Source organism: Xiphias gladius, chromosome 7 (genome assembly GCF_016859285.1).
Source record: "Xiphias gladius isolate SHS-SW01 ecotype Sanya breed wild chromosome 7, ASM1685928v1, whole genome shotgun sequence".
NCBI classification, from domain to species: domain Eukaryota; kingdom Metazoa; phylum Chordata; class Actinopteri; order Istiophoriformes; family Xiphiidae; genus Xiphias; species Xiphias gladius.
In genome coordinates, this window is record NC_053406.1 from 20,527,278 (window position 1) to 20,547,725 (window position 20,448).

The 20,448-nt window shown below is 41.1% G+C and overlaps 2 protein-coding genes across 2 annotated transcripts in view; both read right to left on the reverse strand.

The window, feature by feature from the left end:
* traf4a (tnf receptor-associated factor 4a) overlaps window positions 1-3,742 on the reverse strand; it is a 40,257-nt gene extending 36,515 nt beyond the window's left edge. The window contains exon 1 of the mRNA XM_040130000.1: window positions 3,228-3,742. Coding sequence (XP_039985934.1) covers window positions 3,228-3,370 — 143 coding nt within the window. The 5' untranslated portion in view covers window positions 3,371-3,742. The remainder of the gene's footprint in view (window positions 1-3,227) is intronic.
* A 1,841-nt stretch (window positions 3,743-5,583) lies between these two features.
* nek8 (NIMA-related kinase 8) lies at window positions 5,584-19,663 on the reverse strand. The gene is made up of 15 exons (XM_040131100.1): window positions 19,590-19,663; window positions 17,826-18,031; window positions 16,477-16,709; window positions 16,225-16,356; window positions 15,767-15,975; window positions 15,540-15,619; window positions 15,257-15,441; window positions 14,215-14,362; window positions 13,608-13,684; window positions 12,502-12,619; window positions 12,195-12,345; window positions 11,443-11,606; window positions 10,822-10,974; window positions 8,462-8,620; window positions 5,584-6,797 (listed from the first exon to the last, which is right to left on the reverse strand). The coding sequence occupies exons 1-15, from the start codon at window positions 19,634-19,636 to the stop codon at window positions 6,769-6,771; spliced, it is 2,091 nt and encodes a 696-aa protein (XP_039987034.1). The 5' UTR covers window positions 19,637-19,663; the 3' UTR covers window positions 5,584-6,768.
* Window positions 19,664-20,448: the final 785 nt, after the last annotated feature.

Below are 20,448 nucleotides of genomic sequence, written 5' to 3' on the forward strand. Positions count from 1 at the left end.
ACATCCTGACCGAACAGATGCTCACAGTTACTCAACTAAAAACTTTCACAAGATGGGAAACTTCAGTTAAATTCAGTCAGTCCGTGGGAGTAAACAAAAAAAACAAAAAAACAAAAAAAAAGGGAGCATAAACATGACGAAGATGGAGGCGGGCATGACGAGGCAGACAAAGCGTCGGGCCCAGCTCACCGATCAGCAGTGAACGCTGTTCCTGCCTCTGCTTTCCAGCCAGATAGAATTTGCTGCTGTTTAGTAAGCCGGAGGAGGCTTCCTGATGACTCAAGGTACAAACCAGGAACTCACAGCAAAGTGGCTAATGGATTCACAGCATTAATCTGCATCTCCACCTCTCTCCTGTCTGTTTTTCTGACATAAGATGGTCATGACAAGCATACAACGCTGATATAGGTCATTTTAAAATTGGATTAGACATTCGGTTTTTCCTGATGGCAAGTATTGTCTAATGTGTTCGTGAGTTTCCCCTCAGAGTTTTTCTTCTAGTTTTATCAAGTAAAACTAAAGATATTTTCAGATCTTCTTCGTTGTTGGTTACTACTAAACAGCTGTAAGACCAATTTTGCAACCCAAATAAATAACTCCAAACAACTGCGGACCAGTCAGACTGAGCTGATTTCTCAGTAGAAATACAGCAAACCAAGAAGCCGCAGCATTTTTATGACTCATAAAACCAATTAAAATGCTCTATTTGACTTGTATTCAAGAGCTGTAAAGCTTTCAGGATAAGTAATATGATTTAAAACCCTTTCCTAGAAACTGCACAGTCAGCGTCTCCACAAAAGGTGAGCAAACAGTAAGTTTCTGTTTTGTCTCTCTCTGTTTGGAGTATGTTTCCCTGAAGCTCTGATCGGAGTCACACAACATGTCAACGCTGGTGACACCTACAGCACAGGGGCGGGTGTTCAGCTGTAAATCGTCTACAAATCACTCAGTAACCAGAAAAAAACAACAGTATGGTTTGTTCCGCGTGTGAATGAAGAATATCCTGTTTCATTCACAAAATGTGAATGATTGAATGAATTAAAGTTTTTAGACATTGTGTTATACAGGCAGGGCTGCGACTGTTAATTGAATAACTGGCTTACAATACCTCAGAAAATATTCAAATCTTTTCCCTGAGCATGTCTTCAAATTGTTCTTTTTTTTGTTGTTGTTGTTAAATAACGAGTACGATTAACTGAGGAAATGAACGGCTGGACAATCGATAATGAAATTAAGTATTAGCTGCAGCCCTACTTTGCGCTGGACCAATTAAAATCAATCCCAATCTGTTTTCTTGCAGAATATTTTTGAACTCAATCACTTCGGCGGCCAGAGGAAGAACAGCAGTTTTCAACCGTGCAACTAAAGATTTTTGGGAAAAAAGGTTCAGAGACACACTTTTTTGCTGTGATGTGCATATGATGGTATTTTTAAGCCACTGTTGTCCCAGCTTCGAGAAGAGGTCACTTTGAATAGAATTAACCACACAACACAGATTATTCCTCCTCAAAGACAGAGTAGATCTCTTTTCACCATGGACAAACGTGTCCCATTACTCCCGTTAAACACCACATAAAGAGATGAAGCAACAGACACGTGAGGCTACCTACTCCGTCCATGGCCGGATTAACTTTCTGTGGGGCCCTCGGGGCAAAACATTTGTTGTAGGGCACCTACTGACCTCCGCTGTTCGGGACATTTTCGTTAAGCATCCAGTGACCACAGTACTCTAGAACTGACATGATTAGATGATTAACCGATCAGTCAATTGACAGAAAATTGACGACAGTTTTGATAACTGAGTTACCATTTAGGTTGTTTTCAAAACTGCCAACAATTCACTTGGTCCAGCTTCTCAAATGTGAATATTTGCATGTTTTCCGAGTCTTCCGAGATACTAAATTACTTTTTTTAGGTTGCTGCATGTGAGTCAAAAGACCTGACACGCAGAAAACACTGAAGCGATTTGATAAAACACAACTTTACCACAAATGAGCTCAGTGTAAACTTCAACCCCTTAAGGTCTTAAGGTCTTGATTTTAACGCAGAGCCGCTACAAGACGGGGCCACAAGATGGAGGAAGGAGAACCTGCCACAACTGATTCTGCGCCTCAGTGGTGCAGATTTCTCACAAATTTGCAACGAATGCATCAAATTACGGAGACGGAACGCAAGACTTTCGATGCCCCTGGGTAGCGGCCTGCTTTGGCCGGTTGGTGATCCAGCCTCGACTCTGTCTAGTAGAAGTTTACTGACACTTACAGTACAAAAAGCTGGACAAGAAGTTTGTGATTTGCAGGTGTCGCCCAAGCTGTCGTTGGTACTAAAAGTGAGCTTCAATAAATTGCATGACTTTCATTTTAATGTATGATAATTAGTGACTGATTTGTGACAGTGTCCTCCTCCTCAAGATTAAAACAAAGGGCCTTCTTTCTACGTGTCTTAGCCCAGACTTCCGGTTTCAGAAGATTAAGAGGTGAGGAGGTGAGCTGGGGGGGCCTGTCACACTGCTGACCTCGGAGTGAAAGGTCCCTCAGTGGCCCCCCCCCCGGTGCTCTGGCTGACACTGATGAGGGACTCTGTCTAATCCTGGACTCGAGGCAGAATCCCCAACACACAGACACACACATACACCCTCAACCTCATCACCTCCAGCCCACGCAAACCCAGGCCACCCTGGGGCAAAAACACAGACGGGATGAGGAGCCTGGGGCCCTCTACAGGACACAAACACCGCAGCATGACAGATATCAGTAGAAAAAGGACACTGAGTGATCATTTGCACCGTTTCAAGCCTCATTTTTTGACTCATGCACGGTGTGGTCACAGCAGCAAAAACCACCTGCTCTACCTGTCCTAAAAAATACCTGCATGACTGATTCAAAAAAATAAAGACTCATTTGTTTTGTTTTTCTGCAGATGTAGAGAGGATTTTAAAAGAAAACACACCTGAAACTAAAATGGGGTGGGGGTGGGGGGTGTCCAAATCACTCGCTACTTACCCGGCCTCATATTCTGTTATTTGACTTTGCAGCTTTGGCATTAAAGAGCAAAATGAGAGTAAAAACCCTGCTAAGGAAAGGTGAAGAGGACACACCTACACATCCTTTATTTACTGTTGCTCGACCGAAACTAGAAAATACTGTAGTGTCCGGTATCGCCTGCAGAGAGGTGGATCTTTCCCTGTTTCTCTTCTGTACACACACACGCACTCACACACACTGTACCTTAGAAATTCTTGCAGACAGGTGTCACAGAAACGGTGTCCACAGGTAGACACTTGGACCGGCTCCCGCATCGCCTTGCTGCAGAGCGGACACTGGAACCGTCTCTTCGGCTTCTCCAGAAACTTGTAATCAAACCCGGGCATCGCTGCAGGTTTGTGCGGGGATCTCTCAGGGCCTTCGGCTGCAGGTTCAAGGTGCGATGGTCCCTTCTGCTCCTACCGGGAAACGGGCGATGTTCAGCTGCGCCGCCGTTTAAGCCGACGAGGGGCTCATACCACGTCCCTTCCGCCGACCGATCGGGCTTTTGAGGAGGCGAGTCCTCCGCTGCCTTCCCTCCTGAAGCGCGGGCGACTGGTGGCAGGAAAAGCGCAAGACCACGGGGTCCGGAAGACGCTGCAGAAGCGACCGCAGATTCGTCCTGAAATCCAGCCCTCTCTCTCTCTCTCTCTCTCCGTAAGCTCGGGGTTTGTTGTGGCCGGCGGTACCGCTGCAGGGGCCCTCTCCCCGTCTCTTCCTCCGTGGATGCAGCACTGACACTGAGCACAAAGCAGAACCCCTCCGTCTGTTTAGGTGCACCGAGTCCCGCCTCCCCCTCCCCTGCAGGAGGAGTCAAGAAGCTGAGACACTGTTCACACCGTTTTATCCCTCTGATCTCTCTTTATGGATCTTTAATTGGGCTTTTGTCTGGCTGCAGTGGCCTCTAATGAGATGCGCTGTTTTTTTGTTTTTTTCCATGCCTGTATTTAATATTTATTTTTCATTTTGTCAAGAAAAACCCTGTGAACCTTAATAAGCACACAAACACTGTTCTCGACTTTTAAAAAAAATACTAAAATTACACAGTCCTAATTACAAATATCCCAGTGGAGGGTTTGGTTGTCGAGATTTAAATCAAATTAATATAAAAAAAAAAAAAGTCTAATTAACCTCACACAGCAGCAGTCAGAGGTGACAGATGCCCTCTGGCGGTGAAGCAGCCACACGAAATGGAGCAATACTGTACCACCTTCCCCGGTGTTTTCTCGTTAAAATGCCGCTTATATGCGTCAAACCGCACGGAGACGGCAACACTGACGGTCAGAAACGACCGACTGGACGCCGTGTCTGACCGTGGAAATCCGGAGCACATCCACACATCCAGACCGTTTTTCACCTGCCGTATTGCCACCGGATTACATCATCATTACATCATCATACAAGACAACAATGGCAAACGATCCATGTCTTCAGAGGCGGCGTGAACGCGTCTCACACAGGCAATGATTACTTTAAAAATATATGATTACAGTTTGAAAAATAAACAGCAGTTACTAGAATCTTCATAAATACATTCAAATACAGATGTACATTAATATATCTTAACTGAATATATAATAATAATTACAATAATCAAACCAAATGTGAATTCATCTGATCAAAGTACCTGATGAAGCAGGTGATTAATGTGGGAATAGAGGGGCTTATAGGAGCAGCAAAAACCAAAGGCAATCAGACTGTCACTGAGGACTCCAGCTGTGTATTTTAGGTTAGTTATTCATTTCAACCTCATAATTTTAAGGTGGTGATGTATAACTTGTTTAACTTAAATTCAACCTTCCCAGCTAAATTACGGATTTTCTCTGTCTGATTGTTCTCTGAAAAAATTCTACCAAAATAATCATCTACGCAGCTTTGGTGATTCATGCTAAGGTGGAGTAAAGCAGGTAAGAAAGATTTAACAGATTCTCTCTCTCTGAAGACCTCCAATTTAAGGCTTATCTACTGTGAAACCCTCCTCTAATCTAACATACAAAAATAAACATACTTATATAAAATAAATAAGATTTACCACATGATTTCTTTCTCAGGCTGCACTTTTTATGCTGTTCAAAATTAGATTTTAGATGTCCAGCAACCACAGAGGATCATTTCTTCTTTGAAAGTGTTTGTAAAAGCGCTAACACTGGAAGATGTGGCGGTAACTGATAACAACAACCCTGGAGAAAAATGTAAATATAAAAATACATAATGTACTACAAAGATTTCACCCCTAGGCACCAATCTTGAGGTACTTAAACTTTTCTCGAGTATTTTCCATTTTGTGGTACTTTTACTTCTACTCCATTACATTTATTTGGCATCTTAAATTATTTAGCAGATTCAGATTATTAATACAATATAGAATCAACTAATCAATTATGTTGTATATTTATACAACATAATAAAGTTACCCAGTTACTGCTGGGTAACTTAACCCGGCAGTATATAAAGTACTTGAAATTAGCCCTGCCTTCACACATGAATGCATCAATAATTATAATCCATCAGAATGATACATATTATTCTGAAATGGGCCATTCTGCAAAATGGTTACTTTTACTTTTGGTACTTTAAGTATATTTTGCTGCCAATAGTTTTGTACTTTTACTTGTAACATAGTATTTTTCTACGCTGCCGTATTGCCACTTTTTCTTAAGTAAAAGATCTGAGTACTCGTTCCACCACTGCCAGGCACATGTGGGCTCCTGCTTTGGCAGTTTTCTTTTCTCAGCAGTCATTGGTCACCCTGTGATCACAGTTAACACAATTATATGCACCCTCTCATTTAAAATATCACTCCCCATTTACTATATATTGCACTAAATTTACTGTCCACCAATTTCTGTGAGTGTCCAAAATGTCCAAGTGTGAATTTACTCACTACATAGTGTCCTACTAACAATCCCACAATCCAGGTGGTCACATTTAATAGATAATTGTAAATAGCAAAATGTAGATGATTCATAAGTGTCCGAAATCCCTAATTATCTCTCACTATAGACTAAACTATAAGGGAGTAGTGAATGAGTTGACAAGGGAGTGATTTCGGACACAGCCACAGTCTCTTTAACACCATAAAATCTTATAGTCATGGTTCAGTCTCACCCTCAACAACACGTCGTTATCTGGTCTGAACACTGCTGTTGAGTTACAAATGTACTGGAGGACTAATCCAATAAAGCACAATGTGACCACAGACGATGTGATCAAGATGAATGTGTTTGGTTCATTTGACTGATGAACTCTAAAGCGGCTTCATTCTTTTCGTTTCTGTGCATTGTATCATCGCATTCTCCAGTTTCTTAAGAGAGCTTAAACCAGTTTGACTTTAACTGGCCTTTCGTGGCTTATCATGCTTCCCCCGCACGTGAGCGGGGAAAGCTGCCTAATGACTTCCTGCAATCCAGCTTCGGTGACCGTGTTACAACATCCCTTTAACCTGTTGTGAGATACACCTGCTGCGACAGTCAGGTTGTGACCTTTTCTGTGCTTTGCTCCGTGATGTCAAGCCAGAGAATGAAACAAACGTTCATTATTGGAAAAAAAAAAAAACAACAACAAACAGAGAGGAAAGAGCGAGTGCAGATCTGCGGTCGCAGCTGCAGTATGAAAAGGAATCTTTCAGCTGCAGCGCAGCTGGGCCTCCGGGAGGAGTTATTCAGAGGAAGCTGTCCTTCACCGTACGTCACCGGCAGGTTTCATGACGACAGCATAGTGGGTGTGGGCTGTTTGCTGGACAAAGTCATCTCGGGACAGGTTCCTCAAGCAAAGCTGAAACAAGAAGGGAGCAAGGGACAAGGGCAGAACGTCAGTGGAGGGGAAATTACTAGCCGATTTATCGGTTAGTTGATCAACAGAAAATTTACTGGCACCTATTTTGATAATCGCTCCAGTCATTTTTCAGCAAGAATGCCGAAATTTACTCTATCTTCAAGCTTCTCAAATTTGAAGATTTGCTGGTTTTCTTTTTCATATGTGAAATGAAACTGAATATCTTTGAGTTTTGGAATGATGGTTGGATAAAACAAGGAATACGAAGATGCCGCCTTGGCTTCTGGAAAATTACAATAGGAATTTTTACTCTATGTCTTGACATTTGTGAGACAAAATAATAACTGAATTTACAGCAGACTAATCAAAAATGGAAATAGCCAGTAGTTGCAGCCCTAAACGTCTGCGCTTGACTTCTCTTGTACAAATTACTGCACAGCGATAAATCGATTTGCCAATAATGAGGCAGATACTGGCTGATGGCTAGATATATAATAAATATACTTTGTCATCTGGACTGCCCAATTAAGGAGTTTTTCTGCTTCTTGTCTGGTTATGGAGGGAAAATCTTTGTATTGATAACAATGCTCCACAGCAAAATATCATTAAAATGATGGGACTCTTTGTTATTTTATGTATTTCTTTGTCTTCAGCTGTTACTCAGGATAGTGATGACACTATGCTGATGCAACTGCTGAGGCTTGACCTTTCATTTTCTAAATTATAAATTTTTGACTAATAAAGTTATGCATATTTATATTTGTTGTTAGTTTACTTTCATCCACTTAATGTCTCTCAAAGGTGTTTGACATTCTGGCTGGTTGTTAAAAAATATGTATCACGTTCACTTGGGTGCTCATGTGACTGCCTGTCGATGGAAATTTTCTGTTCCAGATAAAGATTTTTTTTTTTTTTAAAGTATTGAAAACATTAACATAAAACCTCTCACGGAGCCAGTTTACATATAGACTCTGTCAATGACCTCTATTAGTGCGCCCTCAGTGGTAGTCGATGTTGGTCTCCATGTCTTGGTCACATGGTTCGGGTCAAAGGAAACATTCAAACAGCAGCCCTGTAGCCTGTAGCAAGGATTATCAACATCTCTGCTACTTATTAAATTGTGATGCAGTTTAATCTTCTCTAAATCTGCAGCTATTTTCAATTTGGACTGTAGGGGGATGATTTAATCCCACCTTCAATGTTTTTCAGTTTACATCTGAATCTCTGGCTCTTGCACTTTCACTGTAGGGAATAGAGGTAGCGTCTTCTAAGCAGGAGGTCTGAGGCTACATTTTCAGTTCAGTCTAAAATCAATAACCACACTGCAACATTGGACTGAGTCACTACTTTGGCATGCAGATTCGAAACAAGTTTCAGTATGGCTGAAAGGACCTTGTTTGTTTAAGCGCCTCGACACACCGCCTGTCACTGCAAATGCTTAAAGATGTAAAGACAAAGCTACAGTCATGGTTTTAGCCATTGAGCTTTCAAACTTACAAATGAGTCCTTTCACAATTCTACCTGTTGTGTTCTAACCTGCATCTCTGAGGGAAGCTTGTCCCAAGTTTCTCATCTGGGGGATCAGTACTCTCCCTCTGTTACATTTCAACACATCCCAACATCTCACAGTGTTTGTTAACAAAGGGTAATAAGCAAAATATTACGTTTCACTGCCAGCAGAGTGTTGCCATGACAACAAGCCACTGATGTCACCGTGAACGGGTGACTCTCGTCAAGCTGCACCGCCTTCGGTATCCCAGAATCCTCTTCTTTTCTGCCGAGGCGGCCACGGGCCCCCTTTCCCCAGGTGTACACCTCCCCTTCTGTGGAAGACAGGAGAGTAAGGAGCTGGTGGCAGTTTCCTAACATTAATCCACACAAATCTGCATCTGACGGCTCTGTCCCTCCTGCGGTGGCAGCATAAGGGCTCTATCTGTAGGAAGCTGAACAAAGCTTTATTTAACAAAGAAAACCTACAGGCATGGCTGGCACTGCTGGCTTTCCCCCCAGGGAGCCAGGCATTAGCACAATATGACATTTTACCATTTTACCCTCAGCTTTAAGAACAAAACACACATTAAGAGACACACGAGTAGACACACACACACACACACACACACACACACACCCACACATACACACACACACAGCTGTTACCTATTTGTTAACCCACGCTTTTAAAAAGGACCATAACAATGGTTCTGTATGTTTAGCCCATTAGCTGAAACCTATGTATAGTTAACATGACTGCTGACTGTTTTCGGAAGCACAACATATGTTCCGTGGAACCGTTAGGCTTGAAACTTTCAACTCTCAGTTTGGCATGAAAATAAACTGAGACTTGAAACTCGTTCACGTAACAAAATCCATCACAGTGAACATTTAATCAGCTTTGTTTTTGAGTTAAAGTTACATTGTGCAGTCACATACTTTAAAATGCACTGCCCCCCGTATCCCAGGATCCTCCACTTTTCTTCTAAAGCAGCTAAAGCACAGATAACAGAGAAATGTTGTCCGTACTCAGAGCTGAGATGAACCCTGCAGTGTTTACTCATGCATCTCCTACTCATACACAGCTCCTGTGTACAACACCCTTTTTTTCAAGTGAGGGATTAACAATGAGTTTGGCCTTTTTGAAAATGTTTCTTTTGTCAGCTGCATAACAGCAACTATTTTTAACACAAGGCCAAAAAATTGTTATTGTTAATACTATTTTAGAACATATGTGTGTGTGTTTATTATTTGAATTCCAGGTATAACTAACAGACATGAGCTGACTGTTACGTTTCAGACATCAGGGTTTTTCTTGAATGCAGAGGAAGAGTTTCAGGTTACTCCCCTGCACGTAGTGACGACAAAATTCACCACTTTTAAAGGCCCTGCACACGTCTGGAAAATCCACAGGGGTGATTTCACCTGATTTGGCTTATTAGACCTCCTCTAATGCCCCGTTCGTAAACAGTGCTCACGTCAACTTCCATTTTCCTGAAAGCGCTGATACATGATGATACAACCTGGCATTTAATAATAGAGAAGTGCCTGAAAACCAGGTAAATATAGACACTTCACACCAACCAAACACTGTTGCTCAAAGTAATTTAACCCAAATTTAATACAGATGGTGTTGTATTGTCAATACACAGTCTTTTAATCCTTACAAAACCAACTCTGCAATCATACAACCACACTGATGACGTGAACACTCACACGTTAGCACGGAAATCTTTTCAATCTTTACCATCCATCCAGACCAAAAGTCGCTTTTCATTTAATCTGATTTCAGTTTCTGAGTTCAATCTGATTGAACTTTACTAGGTGAAATAGTAAGACAATAGAACGACACTTTCCAAGGAGTGGGAAAAAATTCATGAGGTACGACTAGTCAGACTTTCATTGGAGACTCTAAAGTAAAATTATCAGTGTCTGTTTCACTTGTACAGTGACACCTTATTAGAAACTAATGTCTGCTGTTCTCAGAAAACACCTGATTGTGACCCAAAAAAGAACTCACAGACACATACCCGTTTGCTTAAATTCTTGTTTTATAACTACACTGCGAAATAATACAAGCAGCAGGGGAGAGGGACTGCTTTGGCTGCAGTGAGTTTAAGGACAGTGACAGAGGTTAATGACAGTAACATCTCTGATAAAACCCTGCATAATTTACAGCTTTAGTGGCTGCTGTTGTTAGCCGTGCTAGCCATGCCAGCTACCGCTGTTTATGTTTATAAACCTATCCAAGCTATTTTCTGTCCCCCTTGTTTTTGGCCTCACCTTGAGTGTAAATTTCACATTTTGTCTGACTGCGGATTGAAGTCTGGACTGATATCTCAGTGACTCTCCTGTTAGCATTGTTTCACCTGTTAAGGTGGGACAAGCAATCTGGTGACCTCACGTGTGCCTCAGACCATCGTCAACCTGAGCAGAGGTCTCATCAGCCAAAACAGCTGAAAACACCTGTGGAGGTGTACAAGGGCTTTAAAAACAGAGGTCAAGATATCACAAATGGTCCCTTTCTACTCACCAGATCCAATAGCTAAGGTGAAGGCATCTCCACATGCAGCCATGGTGATACCCTGCAGGCCGGGTACCTGGTAGGGCACACGGCTGCTACGACGGGAACTGCAGCCCATCTGGCCATGCTGGTTACTGCCAAAGGTGAAACACTGACCCCTTTCTAGAGAAGACAATGTGGGTGAAAGTGGTGATGCTAAGTGACCATTTCACGTTTGTTTATTTCTAGCACTTTAGCTTTACTGAAGAAGTTTGACATGTTGGAAGTGTTTTTTCTCAAGAGCACCTGGAACCTGGTGCTCATTTCAAAAAGGTTTTAGCAACAGGTGCACAGGACCAAAACCTCTTCACAGAAACGTTTTTGTCTTTATAGACGTTGCATGATGAACATCTCAGGACCAAAACATTGTATGAACATAAAATTAGTAAAAGTGATGGAAAGTGTGTGGGATTCTTTGCTTGCCTCCCACCTAACCTGGTGCTGCAACAACCTTAATAACTAGTTTGGCAATCGCTAAAACTGTGAACTTCACCTTTTTTCCCACCATCATGGAGGCAATCAGCTGTACTGCTACAAATGAGTCTACTTCAAAAGTATGATTTAATAACATATTATTGGGAATTTCTTTACCTGTAACAGCAACAGAGTGGGCCGTTCCAATGTCAATGTAAACTATCATCTCACTGTTGAGTGGGGCTGACTGGACACGAGTGTAAGAATGAACTTCTTCCACCTGATTTGAGGGATCTGGTTCCTCTCCAGCGGTTATCTTATCCAAGCCAAGCTTGTTGAACCTGACCACAACAAAACAACAAAATCTAAGTATTTATAACAATCACAGTTGTGTGTTTACACAGAATAACAATATTTATTCAATGCTTTTAAATAATGTTTTAAACATACATAAATGTATGTTAGTGGCAAGACCCTTTAATATTCTTTTTCCTGTTTCCTTGTCTGCTGCAGGTAGCTGCTGAGCCGTATGTTCTGAATTTGTACTCCTACTTACACACAGCTCTGCATCCTGTCCTAAACCTCTCTGAGAGCGAGGGATTAACAATGCTAGAAAACAAAGTGTTTGTCATTTGAGGAGAATGCTGTCTCACAGGTTTTGCACCAGGAAAGTGTCTCTCTGCACCTTCAATCTACCGTCACCCCCATGCATATGAAAGAGTGTACAGCATACGGTGAGCAGATGGGAGGTATCGTTACAATAGAGGATCACTTTCACAAAATGCAGTCTTTAAAAAAAACATACAGTGGCAATGTCATCTCATTAAAGATGAAATGGGGCGTGTTTCACTGCTGATCATTAGTTCCTGTCAGTCAGTGTTTACTGAGACTAATGGCCATTGTTTTGGGTTGAAAAATAGAATAATTACCTGTTGCTTCCACATGCCATAATCCTGTACTGGGTGCTGATAATCATGGAGCAGTCAACTCCACACACTACCCTCTGGGCCTCAAATTCCACAGGTAAACACACCTGCTGTGGAGAGTTGTGGGTGTCTTGGGTGCCTAGCCCGAGGCGACCTTCCGGACAAAGCAACAGAAACAAGGACAGAAACCCAGCAATCAAGATGTGTGCTGAAGTGCTGCTGTCGTAACTCAGACACATAAAGAAACAACAAAAGTAGACTACCCAGATAGACCGAGTGAGTTTGAAAACAACCAGTTCATTTACTATACCGTTGTCTCCTCTTCCCCAGGCAAATACTTCTCTTTCATTGGTCACAGCGAGAACATGGGAAGCACCACATGACACCTGAACCAGCTCATAGCCGAGGAGGGCCTCAACTATCTTGGGCTGAGCACAAAAACAGAGAGAGAGAGAGAAAAGAAATGTTATCATTGTAATGTTTATATTACAGTTTGTTTGTTTTGTTTTTCAAACCTGGAGCAGCGTCCTGGTTGCCCAGTGTTTAATAGATATACAATATAACTGCAACATCCATGGTTCGACCAGCAACAAATCCAGGGACCTTTGTTGCATGTCTCACCCCCTCTCTCCGCCTGTCAGCTGTCAAATAAAGGATAAATTCCCATAAAAATGCAAAGAGACCAAAAAGGTCTTTTTTTAATGAATGGTCTGTGCTACAATGCCTGAAAGTTTTTTTTGTTGTTTATTTTTTTCGTTTTAAAGCATGTTTGCCATAACTTAACGCTTTCCTCACACACTTTGACAGAAAAAAAAATAAGCACTGTGTGATATTCACACTATCTGCTTCATAAGCACGGACAGTATGAAGCAAAACCCCCTTTGGAAGACACATGGATGTATGAATGCACATTGTATTGGATTAAAAAAGATGTTGATGTTTTAAATTGTAGGGGAACCAGATGTTAGTATGACTTAGATACTGGATACTTGGATACTGGAAACCGCAAAGCAGTGACTAGTCTTGTAGATCTGTTTACATAGTGGAGAAATACTAAAAACATACACTCAGTTGGCAGTTAATTAGGTACACCTAGCTAAAACTAATGCAGTCAAATACAACAGTCCTACTATAAATCCTCCCTTCATCAAGGTTATAATAATCAGTTTTTTGTTTGAAACTGTTTTTGAGAGGAACTGTATGGTCATTTTGGAGGATGTAGTTTATGGTGGTGATTCTGATATTTAGTCTACTCTCATGTATATAAATAAGGTGAAAAAATATTTTTTTTAAAAACACTATTAGAACTTTTTGCAGGACTGTTTAGTTGAGCTGTTTCTCTTAAACTGGTCACTGAGTGTACATTTAATATGAGTGCAACATTCAAATATTTTCCTTTGAAGTGTGAACATGTACCTGTGTTACATCATTGAAGTTACCGTGTCCTAGACAGCCGTTGCTCCCACTCCCAAATGTCATGATAATGCCCCTGTCTGCAAATTGAAAATGAAAAGAAGGGATTAAAGGTACTGTTTCTTGATGAGTAGGGGTGTGTTCTTGTGTGGACCAACAGCATGCTTCTAGAAACAATAATCTGCGTCACTACAGTGAAAAGTGATGAAAGAGAGGCAACTGAGCTGAGAGGAAGGGTCTTTAATCCTGTGTTATCTGCTTTGCGAAGATCGACGTACTGACGACAGCTTTCTAACACACTGACTAACGGAGCACCAGAGTTTGAGATCAAAACAAACTGTACTTCCAAACTTCCAGGCAAGCATGAAAAGGTTTATTTTACAAGTGAATCCACACTATCTGATAAAGTCTGGAAAAACAGCTGACTGTATCCACACTTTCATATGTACGCTCAAATGCTATCTCAGTGTTTTACAGCCATGCGGTGCAGTGTGTTAAGATAGAGAGGAGAAAATAAACATTGATTTCCTATGGCAGAGCTCATCGCTAGGCTGACTGGGCATGGCTGCGATCTCTCTGATGACTATCCAAAGAGGAATGGCCCACCGACCTGTCATGCAGGTTGTAAAGAGATCGCCACAGGACACAGACTTGATGGTGACTCCAGACTGACCCTCCAGGAAGCGAGAAATGAACTGCGGCTGCATCTGCTCCACCACACCGGGCAGACTGGCTTCACCAGACCCCACTGATGGCGCCTGTGATAATTATTGATTATTAGTCTTCTGTGAGCGGACAGATCATTAGTCTTTATGCCAAGAGAGTGAGAATGCAACTATTTCCTGTAAGTAACTAAAAATGTTAAGGGAAAACTCCACACTCTAGTGCACCATTAAACACAATCAATCTGTGATGTTCAGTGCCTTCCAGCAGTTATTCTATTATTAAGGACCCATATAACCCAGCCTGCTTCATTTAACTCTGCATCAGTTAGACGATAGCATGTTGCTTTCAACCAACTGGTGACTGTTTGCACTGTGAACTATTGAAGCAACTGCTGGTGAAGAATTAGCTATTTCTGCCTCCTCACCGCTGGTTTTTCTCTGTAATGGGGTCTTTGAGTCTACAAAGAAGCTCTACGCCAAAAGCACATTTTTACCATTGATGTTTTTAATAGCTGAAAAAATGATGTACTGCATTGTAGCTGTTGTAGAAATACAATCAATGGACACTTTACTGGGTACATCTGCAAAATCTAATGCAAGTTAATACAATAGCTCAGCCACAAATTCGACCTTTAAAGAGATAACAATGTTTTGTTTTGATTGACACTGTTGCGGAGATATTAGTTTAACTATATTTAACTATGTTTATTATTGAGGCTGTAGTTTGCAGTGGTGTTGAAATGGGCTGCATTATATCAAGGCTGCATTATATTAGGCTAGTTAACTGTGGGAATAAGAAAAAGTAGACCATCGTACATCAACAAGTTGACCCAGGAGTGCAGAGTAGATCACAGCTGTTCGTTAACAGTGAGTCAGTGTTATTCAGGTAGATTATTCTTTTATAATGCACAGCATCAGGAAATTATAGAAGCAGATTTGTAAACTAGTAAGCAGATATATTTAAAAAATGTAAGGGTTTACACAGACCTCCCATGTAATCAGACGGCCCGACTTGGTGACCCCCATCTTCTGAGTGCGGCCCAGAGACACCTGAAGCACCTCGGTGTTGAGCATTGGCAGGCGCAGAGGCGTTGAGATGCCACTCCCCCATGTGTACACCGAGGACAGGGGGAGGGAGTGCAGCTTCGCCGACCCTAAACCGATTGATCCATCTGTTTGGACCCAAGAAACAACAGTCAAATTTGTGATTACTTCGGTACATTTTGGTGCAGCTAGTTCTGTTGTCAAACAATGGCATTGTGTGCCTCACCTCTGGACCTGTTGGTAGGAACTCTGCCTCCTGGTCTACCTTGAGAACAGGTTTGCACAGTAGACAGCGGTTTCTCGATCCTAGAAAAAGCCAGATGAGGTGATTTTAAAAGAATATTGACAAAGAAAGAGCTCATTACACAAAATATAGAAAATTTCAATCTCAAATTAATGTCCATGTCTGTTAAAAAGCTCTATGTTCTCATTACTTATGCATTAAGGTCCCACCTGCGCATTTTGACATTGCCTATATCTGTGTAGAGATTAAGCAGGGGCCGTATGCAAATGGGGAGAGCCATTATTTCATTGAGTTGAGGCCGTTTGGATGGATCCAGATTGAGCATGTTGAGGATGAGCTGTCGGAGTTCTGGGCTATACCGGTCTGATATTGGAGCAAATGTGCCACTCATGATCTTCAAAACGAGGGCAGGTAGATTCTGAAAGCAAAATGAATGAGCATGAGCAGAATTATAAAATGCATTTGGAATGTGTGAAAAATATGCTGAGAAATTATAAATGTCCATCTCCCGTGGAGAACATAGAGTAGCTCTGATGGTTGTTAGGTGCCATCGCCTTTGCAGACATCAATCTTACACTTGAATAAGAATAATAATACTGTAAAGGCTAACTTTTCTTTAGACTGCTATTTAGATCAATACAACTAAGTAAGTGAGGGATTTTTGTACAGCGGCCTCGAAGGCTCTCTTGAGGCTCGCTAGCTCATAGAGCACACAACCCAGGGCCCAGATATCACTCTTCTGGTTATATGGCTTTCCTTCACACAGCTCTGGGGAGATGTAGCATGGAGTCCCAACCACCTGCATAGTAAAAAAAAAGGAAGGCATTAACTCATGCTAGCACATGTTAGGTTTCAACATATCAGGATATGTGTGTCGTTGAAGTAATTACAGTTGCAAAACAAAGGTAAATCAGCTCACCGTGTACGCTTTGCTCTTGCTGACAAGGATTTTGGAGATGCCAAAGTCACCAATTTTGACAATCATCTGGTGCTTGTCAAGAAGAATATTCTGTGTCTTGAGGTCCCTGTGCAGGATGAGTTTGTTGTGGACATGATACAACGCAAGTAAGATCTGCACAAAGAAGTGAAGGATGGTGTCCTCGTCCAGCAGAGAGTTACAGCGTTTCTGTATGTAATCAGCCAAAGTCCCACCTGCATGGAGAAAACATTGAGAAAAGAACGAACAATGAAGATGATTTCTGTTTATTAAAAATACATACTGTTTTGAGTGAATGCCTGTGAGATGATGATATCAAAGCAAATAAAAAATTGATTTAAAACGCTTTAATAACACAACATGTGCTGTTGCTGCACAAGTGAAATGTTGATGTCAACATAAAACGGAAAGGGGATCCACAAAATAATCATCTATCCCAATAAATACATAATATTTATCTTTTTATCTGCTACCATGAAGCACCGTACCTGATTTTTTGGATCCCCAGTTAATAAGCAATTCCTGCATTAAGGTCAAAACAAACTCTACACCCTCCGTCAGGGATTTGCCTTGATATCATAAAGAAGGACCTCAACTTTAGTTTAGTTGAGTTTAGTTATAAGACATGTGATTGGTAAGGCAGTTGCTTTTTGAGCCAAACCTTATTTAATTTTCTGCTGTAATTTTTTTTGTTTTTAAATTTTAATTATACATGTTTTATTTTATTACTATTATTGTTTTGTGGGGGTGATTGTTCACACTTTTGCTAAGGTCTAATGTCTTAAAGATTAGAATGCATTTATTTATAAAATAAATCTATTTAATTTAATTTAAGTTTAGTTTAGTTTAGTTTAGTTTAGTTTAGTTTAGTTTAGTTTAGTTTAGTTTAGTTTAGTTTAGTTTAGTTTAGTTGAGGTTATGAGGTAATAAACACACCCTAAAGATAAGAAAATCTAATTTAGAAAGACAGTACAGAGCTTTCAGAGACCTGACAGCAAAGATTTAACCTTTAACCTTAAGACAAGAAAAGCCAAAGGCCTCGGGTCTGGTGATTTGAGACTGAGTGCTGGATCTTGGCGTGTTGCTCCAGAATTCTGGACTTGATCTATCTCTTTTACATTTACCTTTTAATATAATGTAAAAATGATCGAATACTGTCCCCCAAAACACCACCGCACAGACTGATATTAGGTGTGATCGTGTGGTATTCCCAGGCCTGACAGGGGAACGAAAAATGGTATGGCGCCCTACAGCACTAAACCATGGCAAATGGGAATTGTTCTACAATGAACAAAAGAGGGTCATGTAATAAGATATTACAGTAAGCTTACCTGGTGCATACTCCATAGCTATCATAAGGGCCTTGTCTTCCAGGAAGTTCTCATAGTACTCTATGATATTTGGGTGGTTGAGCAGTTTCAGCACTTGACACTCGTTCTGTGCTGCCAGACGTTCGTCTCGTGACATCTGCTCCACTGGGATCTCCTTCAGGATGACAAAGGCCCCATCGCTGCGCCTGCGGCACAGGTGAACGATCCTGACAGGGGAAGGAAATTAAGGAAAATGAGATGTATATTTTATTCCAGAGACGATAGAGTGCGATGATTAGATAGTTTTAGATTTGGTGTGCCAGTGTTACAAAGTATTGCTCCCTTGTTCCCCACAGTCTTGTTTACTTCCACTGTACCTACATTTATATACTAGTTGGAACTGGTCAGTATTTTATTAGTACCTTATTCAAACAATGAAATTACCTTGTAAATTGCAGACTTTATTACAAAGTGTTATCAGCCTAACATAACTGTACCGTATAATTAGCCTAGCTAAAATGCATAAAAAACTGGTACCACTTTCTGACAAGGCATGGCATTTATAAAGGTTTTATAAACTGTAATTAATGGATTTAATATTGGTTAATACATCATTTCCCCATTCACTTAATCGATTAGTTATAAGCCATTAATAGGGATAACTTTTACGTTGCCAGGTTGTGGAAAATCCTCCTCCGGTACAACCCTTGTTTTTGTAGTGCTTTAGTTCTTTAGGGAGACATCTCCAATGGACTTTTTGACCACTTATCTTCTGGAAGAGTGCTACAGGACATCTGGACCAAAATCCATTTTAAAAAAAATGCTAATTAACATTTCTAACTCCAGACTTATTATGGTATAGCCATTTATTAACTTAAACATATAGTTTGACTAGCCGTTGACTTGAAATAGAATAAAGGTATAGAGAACAATAGAGTAAATGTGAAATGTTGATGGTAGGAGCTGTTTTCCTTACACTATTAATGAGGAAGTTCCTATTCTGTTGTTTGAATACAGACTCTCTTGCAGCAGTGTGCTCTGTTTACATAAAAAGTTTTGGTAACAACACGTCTCTGGGTTTCTGTTCAGTAAGAATGCAGTTATGTATGTTGGTAAACCACTTTGGGTTTTGCACTTTCTAATGAGTCATCAGGTATGCAGTTATAAGTGTAAGTGTGACATTGATGATGACTCTTGAATTTCTCAATTTCTAATAAGACACTAGCAAAAGTTAGTCAGTCACCTGCAATTTTCAATAAATCAATACTGAACGTTTCCACAATAATCCATCAAGTCTGGAGTTACAAGTGTCAATAAGCCGTTTTTTTTTTTTTAATGGCACGTTTACAGAAGATAAGTGGTCAAACAGTCCTAATGAGATACCGAGCTACAGAGACAAAAGTGTCATGCCGGAGGAGGATTTTCCACAACCTGGCAACCCAAAAGTTGTTATTAATAATTGCTTATATCTGATCTACAAAGCCTTAGTAGATATTGTAGAAACCCCAGAGTGGCTTTGGCTTTCAGATTTGTCACACGGCCAGCCTTGAAAAGCTTTCTTAAGTAGCGGTAACCTGTTTGATAAACTATGTTCAACGCTGCGTTACTTTTTTAGTCTTTCGGGCGGTGCGCATTTGACGCATCCCGTTACATTTTGGGGGAAAAACTGAGGCCTTACGGACTTCGAGCTGTCTTAGCACGCGCCTGACATCGCCGTATCGGCACACATTCACGTGTGCGCCACGCAAAACAGCTGAGAAGTGTAAAAACAAAGTCGGAGTTTACCCGAAAGCTCCTCTTCCAACAACTTTGATTTTCTCGTACTTCTCCATCGCCGCTGCTCCCAGACGTTTCCGCCGTCTCCAGGCAACCCCGCGGCTACAGCAAGCGACGGGGGACAAAGGCGAAGGGAAAACTCTGCTGCCACCGATGCCAAATGGAAAGTGCAGCGGGCTCGTAGAAGTTAGACTCGGGAGCGTTGCACAAAAATCGGAGTCCCGAACATGCCCCATAAACATATTTTTAATCATCCATTGCCACGAATGTATGGATGCCTAAATCCACAAGTGCAAGCCCATGCATTTGTAGTGGTTATCGTGGTCATCAGCAATAAAGTGTTTTAAACAAATTTAAGAAAGTCTTCACAACCAAAAGCCTCAGCATATCCTTTCTTACCCTGCTGTCATTACTCTGTGAAGCTTTCACTGCGAGTTTTAAGTAGCCTAATTAAACTTTAGAAACCTAATGGCACAATCCATAGGTGCACAAGGCAGGTAGCCTGAGTATTAAAACTGAGTCCTGCTCTCACTGACTGAGCTGGATACAGACAGTCATGTTAAATAACAAACTCAGTCTGAGCTATTACATTTTTTTCTTATGCTACTTAAGGTTTATCTCCATCAGTTAAAGCCATCAAAACACTATAGTAAACTAATCACGTTTCAAAAGTTACTACTTCAGAAACATCATGTATTACAAGCATCTTCAAACAATTTAGATAATATTGTACAATACTTATAATGTACAACAAAACAGACTACTTCATGATGGTGTTGTTAATCTGCTCTCGGTGTAAACTGCTGAAAACATTTGTTTGAGCTCATTTTGTCCGACATCCTCAATAACAAGAGCCTGCAGTTGACTC